This window comes from Vipera ursinii (assembly GCF_947247035.1).
Source record: "Vipera ursinii genome assembly, chromosome: 5".
NCBI lineage: Eukaryota > Metazoa > Chordata > Lepidosauria > Squamata > Viperidae > Vipera > Vipera ursinii.
In genome coordinates this window covers 73,518,043-73,537,138 of record NC_139518.1, presented here as the reverse complement: position 1 = coordinate 73,537,138, position 19,096 = coordinate 73,518,043, and the positions used below count along the sequence as shown (strand labels likewise).

Sequence of the window (19,096 nt, the reverse complement as noted above, 5' to 3'; positions counted from 1 at the left end):
ATGCCCTTGCCGTGATGTCCCGTTGCCTGGAGGCGGTCCAGGTCTGGATGGGGAGAAAGAGGCTTCATCTCAATCCCGCCAAGACTGAGTGGCTGGCATATCGGCATCTCGGGCTAACCAGACTATTCCATCTCTAACGATGGGGGGTGAGGTGTTACCCCCCGTTGATAGGGCTCGCAACTTGGGCGTCCTCCTGGATTCACGACTCAATTTTGAAGACCATATAGAAGCCTTGACCAGGGGGGCTTTTGCCCAGGTTCGCCTGGTGTGCCAGTTGCGACCCTATCTGGACCGAGATGCCCTACGCACAGTCACTCATGCGCTCGTGACCTCCCGTTTAGACTACTGCAACGCTCTCTACATGGGGCTGCCCTTGAGGACCACTCGGAGGGTTCAGCTGGTGCAGAATGCGGCCGCGCGAGTTGTGATGGGGGTCTCCCGATACTCCCATGTAACACCTCTACTCCGCGAGCTGCATTGGCTCCCGGTTGCCCTCCGGGTGAGATTCAAGGTGCTGGTGATGACCTATAAAGCCCTAAATGGCTTGGGTCCGGGATATCTGAGGGAACACCTGCTGCCGGCATCAAGCTCCCTTCATCCAGTGCGCTCCCACAGGGAGGGTCTTCTCAGGGTGCCACCGGTAAGAGATTGCCAGCGGACGACACCCAGGGATAGGGCCTTCTCAGTGGGTGCGCCTGCCCTTTGGAACCAGCTGCCAGTGGAGCTTAGGACTGCCCCTGACCTCCGTTCATTCCGCCGGGACCTGAAGACCTGGCTCTTCGAGCTCTCTGGCCCAGGCTGAGAATTTTAATTTTAATTTTAATTTTAACTGGGATTTTACTTATTCAGGGACGGATATAATTTTTTTAAATTTGTTTTTAACTTTTGTATTTTTGTTTTTAATCACCCTGTAAACTGCCCTGAGTCCTTCGGGAAAGGGCGGTATATAAATGTAATAAAATAAATAAATAAATAAAATCAACTATTGAATATACATAATTTTGCAAAGACCAATTTTTTGATACTGTACTTGCTGGTCAATCTGGAAGAATTTATACTTGGCCCAGATTTTTCTCCATACCATAGAAATACAGTAGAAAAAAATACTAATCAGTTAAAGAGTTTCAATGTGGCATAGTTGCAACAACAAAATAGCTGCGATAGGAACCTTCTTCTTAATTTGGAAGGCCAAAATCTTCTAGATTCTACAGAACATTATCTTTTCACTGTTCTGCTGATGCTTCCACAATAAATATCTCAATACAGTATATGCTAAAATCTACCTAATTGGAATGGAAACTAATCTAGAAGTCAAAACAGGTAAAAGAGGATTTAGTCCTAATGTCACTTAAATATTTGTATGCTGCTTCCTATAAAAATTTTTTGAAATAGTTTACAATAAAATAAGCATTTGTGTGACTATTTCTAATCATGCCTTTTTGAATTTGGACATTTTCTTGATCTTCTCACCACTTCCGAAGAGAAAGAAAATTAATTATACACATTTTTCCTTCTCAACAGTTATAGAGCCAAAATACCTCTTCCTGTGTTTGGGGTTTCTGAGAAACATGGCCTGAAGGAACTACGGTATGTAAAACATTATGGATTGGACCAAGGTGCTTACCTCTTAATGTTAAATAAAATCCAAGGCCAGATGACTGGGGAAAATATCTTGAAAACAGACCTCAGCAATGCTGTGTTACAGCCTATTAAACCCATAGACTGAATTTTATTATAGCTTTATCCAAATCCTATTCCTTCAGCTGTAGATATCTCCAATTATATGCTTAATGGTCTGGGGGGGGGTTACTCCAACATCTCAACCCCTTTCATGGACAGACCACTATCTCCTGCGGTTGGGCCTCCGTCATGCCACCCCCCGCTGCTGGGAGGCAGAACCGACCAGGTGGTTCCACCCCAGGCGCCTGATGGACTCAGATAGGTTCCAGACGGCGCTTGCATTGATTCCTACGTCCCTTTCCCACAGCCCGGTCGAGACCTCAGTTGATGCCTGGCAACGGGCTGCATTGGAGGCTCTCCACCGCGTTGTGCCTTTGCGGCCTCTGACCCGGCGCAGATCCCAGCTCGCTCCTTGGTTTTCCGTGCACCTGCGGGAGATGAAGCGCCGGAGAAGGGGCCTAGAGAGCATTTGGAGATCCAGTCGGTCCGAGTCTGACCGAACACAGTTAAGATCCTTTTCTAGATCTTATCTTGTGGCAATGGAGGTGGCGAAGCGTGCTTACTTCACCACCCTCATTGCGTCCGCAGATAACCGCCCGGCCACCCTATTTAGGGTGACCCGCTCCCTTTTAAATCAAGGGATGGAAGAGGACCCCTTGCGGGGATGGGCCGAGGAATTTAGTGAGTATCTGGTGGACAAAATCGCTCAGATTCGGGCTGGTCTGGACTCTGACTGGGCAGTATCTGACGAGGGGGAAGCGATGGGTTTGGCTGAGAACATTTGGGAAGAGTTTGACCCTGTGACTCCGATTGAAGTGGACAAGGATCATGGGGAAATTAAGTGCCGCCACGTGTCTGTTGGACCCGTGTCCCTCCTGGCTGGTTTATGCGGCTCGGGAGGTTACACGAGGCTGGCTCCTAGCAGTTATCAATGTTTCATTGAGTGAGGGGTGCTTCCCTGCAGCCTTGAAAGAGGCGGTGGTAAGGCCACTCCTCAAGAAACCTGCCTGGATCCAGCTATTTTAAATAACTTTCGTCCTGTCTCCAACCTTCGCTTTCTTGCGAAGGTTGTTGAGAGCGTGGTGGCACGGCAGCTCCCTTTGGTCCTGGAGGAAACTGAGTATCTGGATCTGTACCAATCGGGTTTCAGGCCCGGGTACAGCACAGAGATGGCACTGGTCACGCTGGTGGATGATCTCTGGCGGGCCCGAGATAGGGGTTATTCCTCTGTCCTGGTCCTATTAGATCTCTCAGCAGCTTTTGATACCATCGACCATGGTATCTTGCTGCGACATCTTGAGGGGTTGGGAGTGGGAGGCACCGTTTTACGGTGGTTCTCCTCCTACCTCTTGGGCTGTTCGCAGACGGTGTTGGCAGGGGGGCAGAGGTCAGCCCCTAGGCCCCTTAGTTGTGGGGTGCCTCAGGGGTCGGTACTCTCGCCCCTCCTGTTCAACATCTATATGAAGCCGCTGGGTGAGATCATCCGTGGTTTCAGGGTGAGGTATCATCAATATGCTGATGATACCCAGCTTTTCATCTCCACCCTGAACCAACCCAGTGATGCCCTCAATGTGATGTCCCATTGCCTGGAAGCAGTACAGATCTGGATGGGGAAGAATAGGCTCCGGCTCAACCCGGCCAAGACTGAGTGGCTTTACGTACCGGCATCTCGTTTAGTCCAAGAGGTTATGGGAGGAGAGATGTTACCTCCCGTTGATAGGGCACACAATTTAGGCGTCCTCCTGGATTCACAACTCAGTTTTGAAGATCATATTGGAGTCGTGACCAGGGGGGCATTTGCCCAGGTTCGCCTGGTGCGCCAGTTGCGCCCCTATCTGGACCGAGATGCCCTACGTACAGTCATCCACACACTCGTTACCTCCCGTATAGATTACTGCAATGCTCTCTACATGGGGCTGCCCTTGAAGACCACCCGGAGGCTTCAACTGGTGCAGAATGCGGCCGCGCGGGTAGTGATGGGAGCATCCCGATACTCCCATATTACACCCCTCCTGCGTGAGCTGCATTGGTTACCGGTTGTCATCCGGGTGAGATTTAAGGTGCTGGTACTTACCTTTAAAGCCCTACATAGCTTAGGCCCGGGATATTTGCAGGACCGTCTGCTACCGGGAATGACTTCCCATCGCCCAGTGCGCTCACACAGAGAGGGCCTCCTCAGGGTGCCGTCGGCTAGACAATGTCAGCTGGCGACCCCCAGGGGTAGAGCCTTCTCTGTGGGAGCGCCAGCCCTATGGAACCAACTCCTCCTTGAGCTTTGGATGGCCCCGGATCTCCGGTCCTTTCGCCGCAGCCTCAAAACACTCCTTTTCCATCAGGCTGACCTGGACTGACAGGGATTTTAATTATGTTTTTAATTTTTAACTTAATTTTAATTTTAATTTATTCTACTGGGGCCATTAATTTAATTTCTTTCTAACTTTTGTATTATTGTATTTTTTTGTTGTTAGCCGCCCTGAGTCCTTCGGGAGATAGGGCGGCATATAAGTCCCAATAATAAATAAATAAATATATGCTTTTGTCACAATGCATGGAAAAATCACACTTAGTTGTCTGTTTTTAGGTTAATTAGGATTTCAAAATAAAGTTATGCACAAATTCACTAGTTCCACACAAAAATAGCACATCTTTCAACAATTATTCACCAAAATGAAGAAGCGCAATATATTTGTCATCTACTTTGTAAAATTTCGTAAGATTGAAGAAGCTTGAAATTCCATATAAGGTCTCATCAGAGGTCTCATTTGTTGAAAGTCAAGAACTGGAATGATCACTCTAAGACATTCTGCAACTGTACAAGACTATGTTTTGAGGTTGGGAGTAGTTTATCTTTTTAAACTGCATTTTAAACTGCATTTATACTTTTTAAACTGCATTTAGTCTGAGTACTTGCAAACTTTTAAAAATTTGCTTTCCTCAGAAAGTCAACTGAACGTCATGCCTCCACTATTAGACCATGTGCTACAAAACTTCAGTGATGTAATATCTGAAAGCCACATAAAAGGAGCATTCATAGGGAGCCTATAGCGTAGGAGTTGCTTGTTGCTCATTCTGATTTTCCTGTGGCTTTATGTGAAAAATCTCTTACTACCTGGGGGCAGAAATGTCTAATGTCTACATAACATCAGTTCATCACAACAACCTCTGCACAATGAATTATTATATTGGGATTTTCAAAATTCACCTTGAGCTTAGAGCAGGGGTGTCAAATTCAATTTCATTGAGGGCCGCATCAGCATTGCGGTTACCCTCAGGGGGCTGGGTGGGTATGGCCAGGGTGGGCGTGGCCTACTGGGTGGGTGTGGCTAGAGTGTGTATGGCCTACTGGGTGGGCGTGGCCAGCTCTACATCGTTCGCATCAAGGGTGCCTATGGGGGCCTGGGCAGGAGTGGGACAGATCTGAGGGTCTCTGGCAGAAGGAGGGTCTCTGGGCCAGGGCCAAGGCAGTGAGGGCCGTTCCCTCACTGTTTCCAGGATGGCTTCGCGGGCCACATGTCTGGCTTAGAGGTAGTACTTGACTTAAGACCACAATTGAGTCTGGAATTTTGGTCATTAATTCAATTTTACACCTGCTTTTGTGATGGCTATAAAGTATTCCAATTGACATTTTTTGCCATTTTCTGTCAGGAAGCAGTCAATATGGTCACAAATATTGGTTATATGATTGAAGGATGCTTTGGTCAGAAATACAAATTTGTTGCCAGGCAGTCAAATGAGATCACACGACCATGGTGTGTGTAGGGGGAACAGGTATAACTTTGAGGGTGAGTCATAAGTAGCTCTTTTTTAGTCCATTGTAACTTTGTGGTTGTTAAGCAAGGACTACCTATATTGCGGAAGACTGATGAGATAAAAAAAAACATTAGGCTGTGTCCACATTACTTTTAAAAGAGAACTACAAATCAAGCGAAATAGGGCAATAATAAGAAACATTTTAGCTCTGTTTGAGATTGAGAATGTTGTAGACACTGTCAATAAATATTTACTTACCAAATCACAAAACCCAGTCACAGAACATCCATTTCTGAATGATCACCTGGTAAGAATTATCCACCTTAGTATATGATGTGCTCTGATTATACTAGCTTCTTTTTTTCCTAAACGAATTAGCACTCAGGTGAAGATACTTATTATTTTTATATTTTAAAAATTCCTGTAGGATGTATGTGGGGCCCAGAGATTTTATTGTAAATAAGAATGATGCTAGAACTTAACGGAGTTTATAGTATTAATAGCAAAAAAAAAATCATTTAAACCAAGCCAATTTTCCATCATTACAGCTTTGCCTCATGATCCAAAGTTTTTGTTTTTTAATCTAACAGGCTCTGTGGCCTAAAAATTTGAAAATCCCTGTTCTAGAAGGTAACATTTTGTGCTCTTTTCTAGACAATATAATCTTTTACATAATTAGGTACAGTGGTGCTTAAAAGTTTGTGAACCCTTTTGAATTTTCAGTGTTTCTTCATAAAGCCTAAAACTCGATCTGTTCTCCACACAAATGAACAAACAGAACGTTTTGGTTTTTTTCACTTGTTTGTTTCATTGACTGTTCTATCCAGTTTTAGGATGTATGTGAAGAACAGGTCACATTTTCACTCATATTTATGCGGAAATACTGAAAATTCAAAACGGTTCACAAACTTTTAAGCACGACTATAAGCTGGGAGTCTTTTAAGTCACATGCAAGCTGCCCACAGATACCATCTCCCTTAAGGAACTATGTTAGAAATGTTCACAGAGCAAATGGGGCATTTAAATAAATAATGTTCTTTGTGCAAAACCGGGGGGGGGGGGGTGTTCTCTAATTGGGAGGATACACATGTTATAGGAAAAAATGTGTGTCTCTCTTTTCAGGAAATGCTGGAAAACGACGTTTCCACCCTTCATGTATGTGTGTGTGTGTGTGTGTGTGTGTGTGTGTGTGTATGTAGGTCTTGGCGTATTTGGGTCTTTTCCCATGTAAGATTGATAGTGTCTTGGCGACGTTTCGACAAGATCCCACTCGTCATCTTCAGGCTGGTGTCTTCGGCTTCGTGCTTGTGCGAGCAAAGCGTGATCAGAGCTGCCGTCTCTCTATAAATATTGGTGGGGGGTGGGGGGTGCTGGCTTTGTTGCTGTAAGCGGGTTGGTTGGCTGTGTTGTTACATGTTGATTGGTTGATGGGGTTATTGTTTGTGGATTAGTTGGCCCATCAACCAATCAACATGTAACAACAGAGTCAACCAACCCACTTACAGCAACAAAGCCAGCACCCCACACCCCCACACCAATATTTTATAGAGAGACGGAAGCTCCGATCACGCTTTGCTCGCACAAGCACGAAGCCGAAGACACCAACCTGAAGATGATAAGTGGGACCTCGTCGAAACGTCGCCAAGACACTATCAATCTTACACGGGAAAAGATAAATTACTTGTGCTTTGCCTCTCCCAATCCCATAATGAAGCAGATTTTGGTATGCATGCTAACATCAGCATAAACACAGTTCTTTATATCAGCGTTGTGTTAGGTATAATACAACTTGAGATCAATCCAAGACAGAGGAAACCATATGAATGACCTACAAAGGGCAAACAAGCTCTAAAATCCATTTGAGGGCAGCAGAGAGATTGCAGCACACAAATGACAACTGCAGATTGGTATTGCAATAATGTTAATTGGCTCATGTTTGGTGGACTTGGCATCACCACATTTGATAATAGCATGTTAGCATACCCTGACCTATCTGTTCAGCAAACCTTTCCCTACAGCATCTGAGGACTGTGTACTTTGAAATCAAAGAATTACAAAAATGGGGCAGATCAGTATTACAGCAGTCCTCGACTTCTGACAACCATTGAGCCCCAAACTTCTGCTACTAAGGGAAACAATTGTTAAGAGAAATTTGTCCTATTTCACAAACTTTCTAGACACAGTTGTTAAATGAATGGCTGCAGTTCTTAAATTAATAACACAGTTGTTTCTGTTTTTCCCCATTGACTTTGGTTGTCAGAAGGTCGCATATGACCCCAGGACATTGCAACCGTCATAAATATGAACCAGTTGTCAAGCATCTGAATTTTGATCAAGTGACCAAGAGAATGCTGCAATGGTTGTGTGAAAAACGATCATAGGTCACTTTTTTCCAGTGCTGTTGTAACTTCAAACAGTCACTAAACAAATGGTTGTAAATTGAGGATTACCTGTATTTCCACCGTCAAAATTTTCCAGAGAATTCAGAAGACTGTTGTACTGGAGTTCACTTTTGATTCCTTATATTTTATAGTTTTATGGTTTCACAACAGCTAAAAAGCAGTAGGAGACCTATTTTTCAGGCACAAAACCAATGCTCAAGAACACTACAGAGTTTTTTTGGTTTGTTCAACAAGGAAGAGACTCCATTTCTTCACTCTTCTGAGTAGAAGCTTAGGATCAGAAACCAGGCCAAACAAAAAGATACTAAGTAATGCACCATCTTTCAAGATCTTCAGAACATTTTATTTCTCTAAGTGGTAGAAAAGCAGGGGAAGACATAAATAACCAGTTCAATATTTAGTCCACGTTAAATCTAATGTTGGGTCATATTCTCTGCATTTTAAATCCAGTACATGACGTAGATTGCTTGGTGAAGTAATCCATTGCTCCTAAATGCTGAATGGATCAGATTACAAGGATGATTCAGGAGCATGGCAGATACTGCTTGCTGAGTACAAACAAATTGACTGTAATCCAGATTTGTCTTTTGCCTTGGGAGCTCCACCCAGCACAAAGGAGGCGAAGCGGCTGACAAGCAAGCTCAGGTAGAGGTGGCAGACCAGAGGCCACCAACCAGTTGATTGGTGGACTGGAAGAAAAGGGAGGGGGAAGCATTTTATATGCATGCATGCACGCACGGGGCTGCAAATGGGGCGGGGCTAGTGCCTGTGTGATACTCACTAGCCTTGCCCTGTTCTTGCGTGGTGCAGCGCCTTGTATCTGCACCCCGCAGTGGCCATTTTTGCACCCCCGGTTTTTGCGTGCCAGAGGCGGCACTCAGAGGCACTTCCCTGCCCCCCCCGAAGGCACCACAATGCTGATGCAGCCCTGGCACTTTGCGATAAATAAGTGGGTTTGGGTTGCAGTTTGGGCACTCGGTCTCTAAAAGTTTCGCCATCACTGATCTAGACACTCGAACAAATGGAAACCCTCAGAGACCCATTTTAGGAAATTAAAAAAAAAACCCTTTCTAGTTGTGCAGTCACCCTTTCCCTACTTGACTTCTCTGCAACTTTCAATGTCATCAGGATGCCATGGTATCTTTCTGGATCGGCTCAAAAGATTGATAGTATTGTGCTGGTTCATCTCTCTCCACAGACCATTCTAGCTGGCGATGGGGGGCGGGGAGAGAGATCCCATCTTTGGCCGCTACTGTATGGGATGCTGCAGGGTTCAATTCTTTCTCCACTCTTATTCAGTATCTATATAAAGTCACTGGGTAGGTTCATCTGTTGCCATGAGATGAGATGCCATGAGATGAGATATCAAATATACATCTCTGCACCTGGCAAATTAAATGACACTGTGGATATCTTATCTGGTGCCTGGAGGCTATGAGGGTCTGGATAAGGAATAACAGGCTTTAGCTGAACCCTGGCAAGACTGAGTGGCTTAGGAATTGGGACTTGCCAGTCCTAGGATTATGCCATCTTTGATGCTGGATGGAGTTGCACTGTCCCAAGCAGACCTACTGCACAACCTGGAAGTCCTCTTGACTCATGACTCTGGCACGAAGAGCAAGTAGCAGTCATGGCTAGTCTTTACATAACTTCATATTTGTACACCAGTTGTGCACAATCCTAAATTGGGGGTGGTGGTGGTTTCTGTTCATGGTCACCATGCCTTAGTCACCTCCCCATTGGGCTATTATAATGGGGCTGTCCTTGAAGAGTACTGGAAACTTCAGCCAATGCAAAATGCAGCAGGGTGGGCAGTTATGTGTGCCTCTAGAATAGCATACATTGCATGTCTGCTTCATGAGCAGCATTGGTTGCTACTCAGCTTCTGGGTCCAATTCAAGGTACTGGTTTTGAACTTTAAAGCAGTCCATGGCACGGGGCTGAGTTATTTGAGGGATAAACTCTCCTAGATTACATCTACCCATCCCATCAGTTCAAGGAGAAGAACATGCTACAGGTCCCATCTATTAGGGAGCTAAACTTGGGGAGCCCCAGAAGGCAGGCTTTCTCTGTCATGGTATCCTTCATGGAATGTTCTCCCTGAAGTGAGGCTTGTTGATTTTTTTGGAAATCCCTTATACTATCAAGATGGGAGGTGTAGGGGACCAATGAGATACTGAGTTAGCTCCATTATTGTTAACATATGCTATCCTCCCTTAGCCTTTGTGATTTTTTTTAAAAAATAATAATTGTGTTTCTAGGATAACTGTTTTATAGTTTTGTTACATACCATCCAGAATTACTTTTTAGTGAAATAGGCAGCCGTGTAAACGATGAATAAATAAATAAATTACATTCTGATCAGCCAAACATGGTATTATTTAGCAAGGCACATAATAAAAATGAAAACCACAGGGTTCATGAAACCAATTCTAATTATACTTCAGTAATACCCATATCTGAGCCAAGAAAAATGAACAAGAGTATGATAATCTGGGCTTGGTATTTTTATTTTTTCTTTCTTCTTTTATGTCTGGCAGTCATGTAGCTATATTCATAACAAACCAGTCCTCAGGCTATCCCAGTTCACCTTAACCAGTTCATCTTATTCATTTGTCTAACTCTTGAGAATAATAAAAAACCAATAATCTGGGAATTCTTATTGTGAGCAGTTATCCACTAATCTGATGAAATAAAGCACTAGGTACTTACTTTACTTTACTTTTATTAAATTTGTATACCGCCCTTCTCCCGAAGGACTCAGGGCGGTTAACAGGACATATATAAATAACAATACAAAAATTAAAAAGGAATTAAACAAGTGCCCAATTAAAAATTACAATGACAATAAAAACCATTAAAAACCATAACGTTCCCCATCAGGCCAGACCAGCTAGTTCAAATAAGTGGGTCTTCAGACCGCGCCGGAAGGAGCGAAGGTCCGATGCCATCCGGAGCTCAACCGGCAGTTGGTTCCATAGTGCTGGAGCGCCCACAGAGAAGGCCCTCCCCCTGGGGGCCACCAGTCGACATTCCCTGACCGGAGGCACCCTGAGGAGGCCCTCTCTGTGGGAACGCACAGGGCGGAGGGGAGTTGACGCCGGCAGCAGGTGGTCCTCGAGGTACCCCGGACCCATGCCATGTAAGGACTTGAAGATCATAACCAAAACCTTGAATCTCACCCGGAAGACAACTGGTAACCAATGTAGCTCGCGGAGCAAAGGTGTAACATGGGAGTACCGGGAAACTCCCAAGACAACTCTCGCGGCCGCATTCTGTACCAGTTGGAGCCTCCGAGTGGTCTTCAAGGGAAGCCCCATGTAAAGAGCATTGCAGTAGTACAGGCGAGAGGTCACGAGCGCATGAGTGACCGTACACAGGGCATCCCGGTCCAGATAGGGCCGCAACTGGTGCACCAGGCGAACCTGGCCGAAAGCCCCCCTAGTCACGGCTACTATATGGTCTTCCAGAGTAAGCCGTGAATCTAGGAGGACTCCCAAGTTGCGAGCCCTATCCACAGGGGGTAAGGACTCACCCCCCATAAGAAGAGGTGGAATATTTTGAATGTCCCGGGATGCCGGAATGCACAGCCACTCAGTCTTGTCAGGGTTGAGCTGAAGTCTGTTCCTCCCCATCCAGGCCCGAACCGCCTCCAGGCAACGGGACATCACATCGAGGGCATCACTGGGGTGGTTTGGGGTCGAAATGAAAACCAGCCAAGAAGGGCACGGGTCCAATAAACATGTGGTGGAGCTCAGCCTCCCCATAATCCTGTCCATTTCCTCAGGGGTTACAGAATCAAACTCCTCCCAGATAACATCGACAAGACCGCCCGTGTCCTGATCGTCGGACTCTGCCCAGTTGGACTCCAGACCGGTCCGAATCCGAGCGATTTTATCCAGCAGATGTTGACCAAACTCCTCGGCACGACCCTGCAAGGGTTCCTCCCTCACCTCCTGATTAAGGAGGGAGCGGGTCACCCTAAACAGGGCGGCCGGGCGATTATCTGCGGACGCGATGAGGGCAGAGAAGTAATTACACCTCGCCGTCCTCATCACTGCGAGATAAGACCTAATAAAGGTTCTTAGTCGCAACCGGTCGGATTCGGATCGGCTGGACCTCCAACAGCTCTCTAGGCCCCGTTTCCGACGCTTCATCTCCCGGAGCTCCGTGGAGAACCATGGAGCTCGTTGGGATCTGCACCAGGTCAGGGGCCGCAAGGGTACAACTCGGTCAAGTGCCCCAGTGGCCGCCCTTTCCCAGGCTTCCACTAGGGCATCTGCCGAGTTGTGAGCAACGGAGGCAGGTGGGGACCCCAGCGCTGCCTGGAACCTATCAGGATCCATTAAGCGTCTGGGGCGGTACCATCTAATTGGCTCCGTACCCCCACGGCGGGGGGTGGCAAAACGGAAGACCAGCCGCAGGAGGTGATGATCGGTCTTTAAAACAGCAAGTTTTCCAAAGCCTGGAAGAAATTTCTCTCCCTTGGTTACTTATCATTTTTAAAAAGTGTACCTTTTATGGAAAAATTAATATTTCCGCTCCCAGTAAAATAAGCCAAAAGGTGCAACTGTTTCCTACTATTTTAACTGTATTTTAACACAATCCTGAATCATTACTCTAGGATCGTGTCATATAAAGTTGATTTTCTTTTGTTCGGAAGAATTAATTGGAATGCACCATCCTTGTTACACAATATTAATAAAACTTTTGAGAGATGGGAGGAGAAGAAATTCAACACTACTAATGTTTTATCAGATATAAAACCTGTATTGGTGCAAGACAATCCAGTTCTACACACTACGCTATTCATACAAGACAGCATAAAATTAAACATGATAAATCATGTAATGTGAAGATTCTAACCGACTACATCTAAAACAATTTAGTGTATTAAATGACATAATGCAGAAATATGATGTTCAACATCATTCTAGGATATGTTAGAAGTCCAAATTGTGTATTATTAATACAAAGAAAATGATAAACTAAGATTCACTTCACACTGGTATGATAATTCTGGACCTAACCGATGTTGCATAAGACGGTGGACAGAATACATCGGACGGTAATTGATTATGAAAAAACAATCTAATACATAGGAAAGAATTTAGGAAGAATTTAGGCTAGATTAAAAATATTTTTCCTAATATCAAATTTTCTGTGCTTAAAAATATCTTCTATTCAATTGCAGTAGCATAATTGCATCCGAAATTGTACAGCCCAGACATACATTTGCAACTTCTATCACAACAACGACTAGGTAAACAGAGTATCCAAAACATTACAAGGGTCATTCAACTTGATGGATGTTAACAGCTGAACTATATAGGGGAAAGTTTATTAAAGGACAAGACAAGAGAATTTTTAACACTCTTTATGAGCCTACCTTTGGACAAATCCACAGGTTGCCAAAAACTGATAAGCTACGGATGTTTTAGTAACATTTTTATTTTTTGTTTTTCAAAATCCAGGTAAGAGTTTATTTTAATGTAGCACAAGAAAAAGGGACTCTAATAGGTGGCGATGATTGTGTTGAAAGACAAAGCTGGAATTAAAACAGAAGTAGTTCTTCAATTAATTCACATAGCGTACAAGGATGTAAATGACAGCACAAACCTGATGCCAAACTTCAGCACAAATTTACTCCAACTAACATCCTTATTTGCTTACTATGTATAATAATTAAATTTGGATATATGGATAAAACACCAGAAAAAAAGATGTCCAAAACTGCAGTAAAACTAACGAGCATTCTTCTAAAATAAATTGCTGAAGGCTTGTGCTCAGTAACCAGTACCAACATTCCATATAAATGTTTTAAAAGTGGTATTTGTTTAGGTGAGCAAGAAAAGAGGGTTCCTATGCTGTCCTCTCAAAAAGCGTCATTGGGAAAAACATCATAGATGCGTATCTAGGTCCAACATTATCCTGGAACAGATATGGTGTCAGGACCCACCCCAATCCACATCTTAGGAAAACAAAACTCTTGGAGTCAGTTCTAGTCCAAAAGGAATCTTTACTAGGACATGCTTGGTTGTGGGAATACAAGACAGGACTTAGTATTGTTTTACAAAATGAGATTTTATAAAGGGTACCCGGTTCAACCCCCCTTCCCTCTACCCCATTTGGTCAGCCCCCATCCTTCTACTTCGTGTCATCCCTTTCCTGGGGAAAAAAAGGAACTTTGAATCTTTATGGTTATTGCCTTCTTCCTCTCCAGAATTAAAAGAAGACACAAGCCAGATGCCATCTTCTCTAACCCTCCCTTTTGTTCCCCCCAGTTCAAAAGGTTTCCTTGGTCTTTGAAATAACCTAAGGCAGGTTGAATCCACATATGCTCCTCCTTCCTCGGGAGATGGCAGAATCCATGGGGGGGGGGCAGATAATGTTTTAAACATACATTTATGAATGTGATATAAATGGATTCTGATGTATGGTCAACTTGTAGGCATCAGCCATAAGTTCTCTGGTTTATAACATGGAGCATTATATTGAGTCTTGTTTGCCTTAGATTTGTGGTGGCATTCTCTTGTATACAGAGCATAAAGCTTGAAACATAACGCTCAGCAGTGGAAGGCATTAGTTCATTGAAAATAAGTCTCTAAGATGTGGGAGCTGCTTCTGAACTCATTCTCCTTCCTCTCTGGGACACACAGTCGACTGCAGAATGCATCTACAACAATTAACTTGCAACCATTCCCTAGAAAGCTACCAAGAGGGCAAACTTTGATTTGAATTAAGAGGCTGGGCATAATCACCCTAGGCGGGGGTGTCAAACTGCCAGCCCGCGGGCTGGACGCATCATACAGAAGCCGCGCCAACCCCATTGCCGGCAATGGCAAAACCATCCTGATACATCACGTGACATCACGAGTTTGACATGTCTGCCCTAGAGAATCATTTGTTATCACAAAATCACCTGGCCTACCCAATTGTCAAGGCCATTTCAGTCCTGACACCAGAAGCAAGCATTTCTTAACTTTTTTTAGCATAAAGCAAAGGATAATAGTCGCTTCATAATCTGAAATCAACACTATCTCCGCAACTGTCTATAGTTGTCTATTATTAGATTTGTACCCTGCTTTTAAGTTATATAATTCAAAGTGACATACATAATGTTCCCAATCTATTGCCAACAACATCAATCCTATGAGGTAGGATAGGGTTAGCCAACGTAGAATGACTGGCCCAAGTCACCCAGCCAGCTTTCATGTTTAAGGGAGGATTACAGCTCACAATCTTCTGGTTTCTAGTCCAGCTATTTCACCAGACTGGTTCTCTGATAGATGCTTATTATTGTATTACTAAATAAAAACCTGAAGAGACTTTCACATATATAAATGGGACAATTATTCCTTCTTGACTTAAAAAACAAATGATAGCAACTATCTTTTGTGTAATGCAAAGGATAAGTAAACAACGTTGGAATTCCAAATATGGGTTTCAGGTCCTCTCTTTATTAAGCTACAATCACACAAGTTACATCATACAATTTGTAAAGCACACTTTCACATACAATACTAATAAGCACCTTTTAACACTGACCTCTAAATAATCCTGCCAAACCAGAACAACCAGGTAATTCAGTACTGGATTTTATACAGATCTCTTCAGTGAAAATCCTTATTTTGCTACTCAATATAAACAGTCCAAAGATTCTAGGAATCTCAGTTTAGATGTTTTATCTCCATTTTTCATTATTCCTCCTCATTCTTTTTATTCTCCTCAGAAAATTGGAATTTAAATCCATGTTTTTTTTAACAAAGCTCTGTGGAATTTTCAAACCATTCTTTGTAAAATAAAATATTCTTCACAAAATAGTGTATTATTCATTGTAGATCAGGATGAATATCAGTAAGCATCCACCGTTTGCTGATATTACAACAAAGAATGAAGATTATGCGATACTATTATTCTTAAACACAGGATTTAAAGATAACATCACCAGCAATTGTACAAGCTAAAATCAGAATAACAGCATTGGAAGGGGCTTTGGAGGTCTTCCAATACAACCCCCTACTCAAGAAACCCTATACCAGTTCAGACAAATGGCTATCCAATCTCTTATGGCAACAAAGATTTGAGAACTGAATGCAAAAGCCATAAATATTAAGTGATTTTAAAGATTATGCATACTAAGGTCAGAAAAATAAGGTAAATGTAGACTACTAGTATTTGAACAAATGAAAAACAAGCTACTAATAGTACAATCTACTATTATGGATGTGCATAACAATTAGAGTATAACAAAAAACATTAGTTGGTACTGAAATGACTAATTAAATTGATGCAGAATAAAGAATTATTCTGAAAATGCACTTTTTTTGTCCTTAGATTACATTGCTACATTTCTCCAAAGAAATCACTCCAAGATGAACATATTTAAAATCTTGCAATACTTTTTTGAAAAATGTTACATAAGGCTAGAACTCTGTTAATTTCAGTGGGGTTCTTTCAGATGCAGAAGCAATCATCACAGATGGGATACCATATTAAATGACAAAAAAAATCAATAAAAAAATCAAAGTCAACAACCACATGCAATCATTTTGTGAACTAGATTTACACCCCAAGTCTCTATGGTTTACCATATTGTAGACATTTCTAATAAATGTAAAAGTTCCTAAAAACACTTCTAATGGGAATAAAATTTTCATGTATGCATCATTTTAATGGGTATTTTACTTTCTTTAACCCTTTCCTGTTTTATTCAGGTTTGGACTATTTTCTTTTAAAATAAACAAACAACTCCTTACCTTGTAAAAGTCCTAATCTATCAGAGAATATAATGGTAAAATAACATTTTTATTTTATTTTAATCCCATTTATATCCCACCCTTCTCTGCCAAACATTTCAATGAAACAATGAATGAACCTTTTTTTGGAGCAGCTATTTTAGGAAAAGTGGTTTTTCTTTCTCAAAATCCAGCAAAAAAGCTATTAAACTTATATATTGCAGCTCAGTGGGGTTATATCTAAATGTACTGACTCAAGTGCCACATTTAATAAAATAGGGTCTGATTTCCAAGTAAATTAAGAATTGGATCAAGTGAATATCACTGTTTTAGCAGCATGCTCACACAGCATTTTTAGAATCTATTTGCAAACTCAACACTCTGTATGTCTAATTATTTTGGATTATTATGTTAAACCTTAAAGAAGCTGCTACAGCCACAGACATTACTCCTAAACACATGCTATTGAGACTAATCTTTGAGAAATATATTGAATTTCATAGAACTGAAGAGGAGGGGGTATATATATATATATATATATATATATATATATATATATATATATATATATATATATTACTCAAACTCAGTAAGTTTCAGGTAGCATCCTGCTATCCTTGCTGCCTAGTCAAACTCTTCCTCATTCCTTAATAAAGGTGCCATCAATGACAAGAGAAAACCAGACTGATTATAAAAACAAGGCTAAAGTGTCGTTTACTTACAATGTTTCTTGTCAATGATTAGCCTCATTTTGAGCTACTAAGAGGAACAGCTGGCTTGAATCCGAGTCTGTGTGACTTTTACATCCCCAAAACTGGGCAAAGCGCTTTATCAAGGGCACATTTATACAACTGAGAAACCTTCTCGTTTTAGCGCTCTGCACAGCACAGAGGAGACATGAGACCAGCCCACATCTTTCCGGTCTCCTCATTGGTCAAGCCCGGGACCAGCCTACGTGGGATCAGTGGGTGTGCACCCGGAGAAGGCGCCCCTATTGGCTGAGCCCAGGCCGTATTTAATGAACTGATGTTTGGGCGGCGGAACAAGAGCTCGTCGCAAGTCAGAAACCCCGGAGCCGCTCCTTGGAGCTGGGAGCGAAATGGGAAAAGCGGGATCAGATCCTGAACCCAGAAACGGCATCACCCCCGAAAAAAAACAAAACAAATAAAAACGGCTCGAAAACAGAGGGTTGCAGCGTCCTTTGTGATCATATCAAAATAATATTAGAGAGCGACGCAACGAGCTCTTGCTGCGCAAGCCCTGCCTAGCTCTTTCATCACGTGAATGCGCTTTTTAAACATTCCGACGGCACATACACGTGAGCGAGGCAAGCCTGCCCGCCGGTTTCGGTCACAGATAAGTTTCTCCCCCCTCCCTTCAGGAAACAGCCGCGCCACGTGAACCGGGACCGGTCGGGAAACCCTGCAAGGCGGAGGAAGCTGCCCGGCAGCGATGCGCCCGATGCAACTCTAGCTTTTAAGGGCCGCCTTCTGCAAGCGGGTTCCCAATGGCACCAGCGTTTCCCAACCTTAGGAACTTGAAGATGCGTGGACTTCAACTCCCAGAATTCCCCAGCCAGCTATGCTGGCTGGGGAATTCTGGGAGTTGAAGTCCACGCATCTTCAAGTTCCTAAGGTTGGGAAACGCTGCCCATGCCATGCCATGCCATGCCATGCCATGCCACGCACCCATCCTGCTCAGCCCTCACTTACGCGGCCTGTTCTTTCTGCCCGAATCCATCCTCCGGCGCGCCCTGCTTTTTTTCGTCGGCGAGTCGTGGCTGGAGAGCGGCAGCTCCGGGCGAAAAGGCAGCGGGTGGGAAGCCTCGCCATTGCTGGCGGGAGGGTGGAAGCCGTTGTGCAGCGGCAGCCCGTTGTGCAGCGAGCAGGTGGGGGGAGCCGCCGCCGCCGCCGAAGAGACGCCGGCTTGGCCTCGCAGCCTCTCCCCCATGACGCCGCCAACAGCTGCCGCCGCCGCCGCCGCCACCACCACCCCGAGGCCGCCGCTCGTCCTTTGTCTCGCCCTCCTCCCCGCCGCGCGCGAGCGAAGCAGGCGAGGCGGCGTCCCGCAGCGCCCGCCGTGCTGGCTATCCGCAGCGGCTGCCGAGCGGCCGGGACGCGCCTCCACCGCCCTCCCGAGGCAGCTCCGAGCGCAAGCGTCCTGCAGGAGGAGGAAGGAGCGGCCGGCGAAGGATTGCTGGGAAGGGGGCGGTAGCAGAGCCGCAGAGCGCCGGGCTCCTTCCCGAATTTTTTTTTTTAATTCCATTTATATCCCGCCCTTCTCCGAAGACTCAGGGCGGCTTACAAGCTTAGCAGTAGCCTTCATTCTATGTATTATTAGGGCTTTCACACATACCCCCAAGCGGCATTATGACAAAGTCAGCTTAATTGCCCCCAACAATCTGGGTCCTCATTTTACCTACCTCGGAAGGATGGAAGGCTGAGTCAACCTTGAGCCTGGTGGGATGCGAACCTGCACTAATTGCAGGCAGCTGGTGTTACTTAAGGAGGCATTAGCCCACTGCTC

At 44.2% G+C, this 19,096-nt stretch overlaps 1 protein-coding gene across 3 annotated transcripts in view; it reads right to left on the bottom strand.

The window, feature by feature from the left end:
- PANK1 (pantothenate kinase 1) overlaps nt 1–18,722 on the bottom strand; it is a 49,035-nt gene extending 30,313 nt beyond the window's left edge. For 2 of the 3 annotated variants that reach the window (XR_014492699.1, XM_083364136.1), the window contains exon 1: nt 18,283–18,722. Coding sequence is in view for 2 of the 3 variants with exons in the window: in XM_083364136.1 (XP_083220262.1) it covers nt 18,283–18,520 (238 nt within the window). In the remaining variant the exon portion in view is untranslated. Of the gene's footprint in view, nt 1–17,292; nt 17,381–18,282 lie in introns of those variants that run through there. The other variant, XM_083364137.1, reaches the window with a different exon arrangement.
- Between the last annotated feature and the right edge of the window lie 374 nt (nt 18,723–19,096).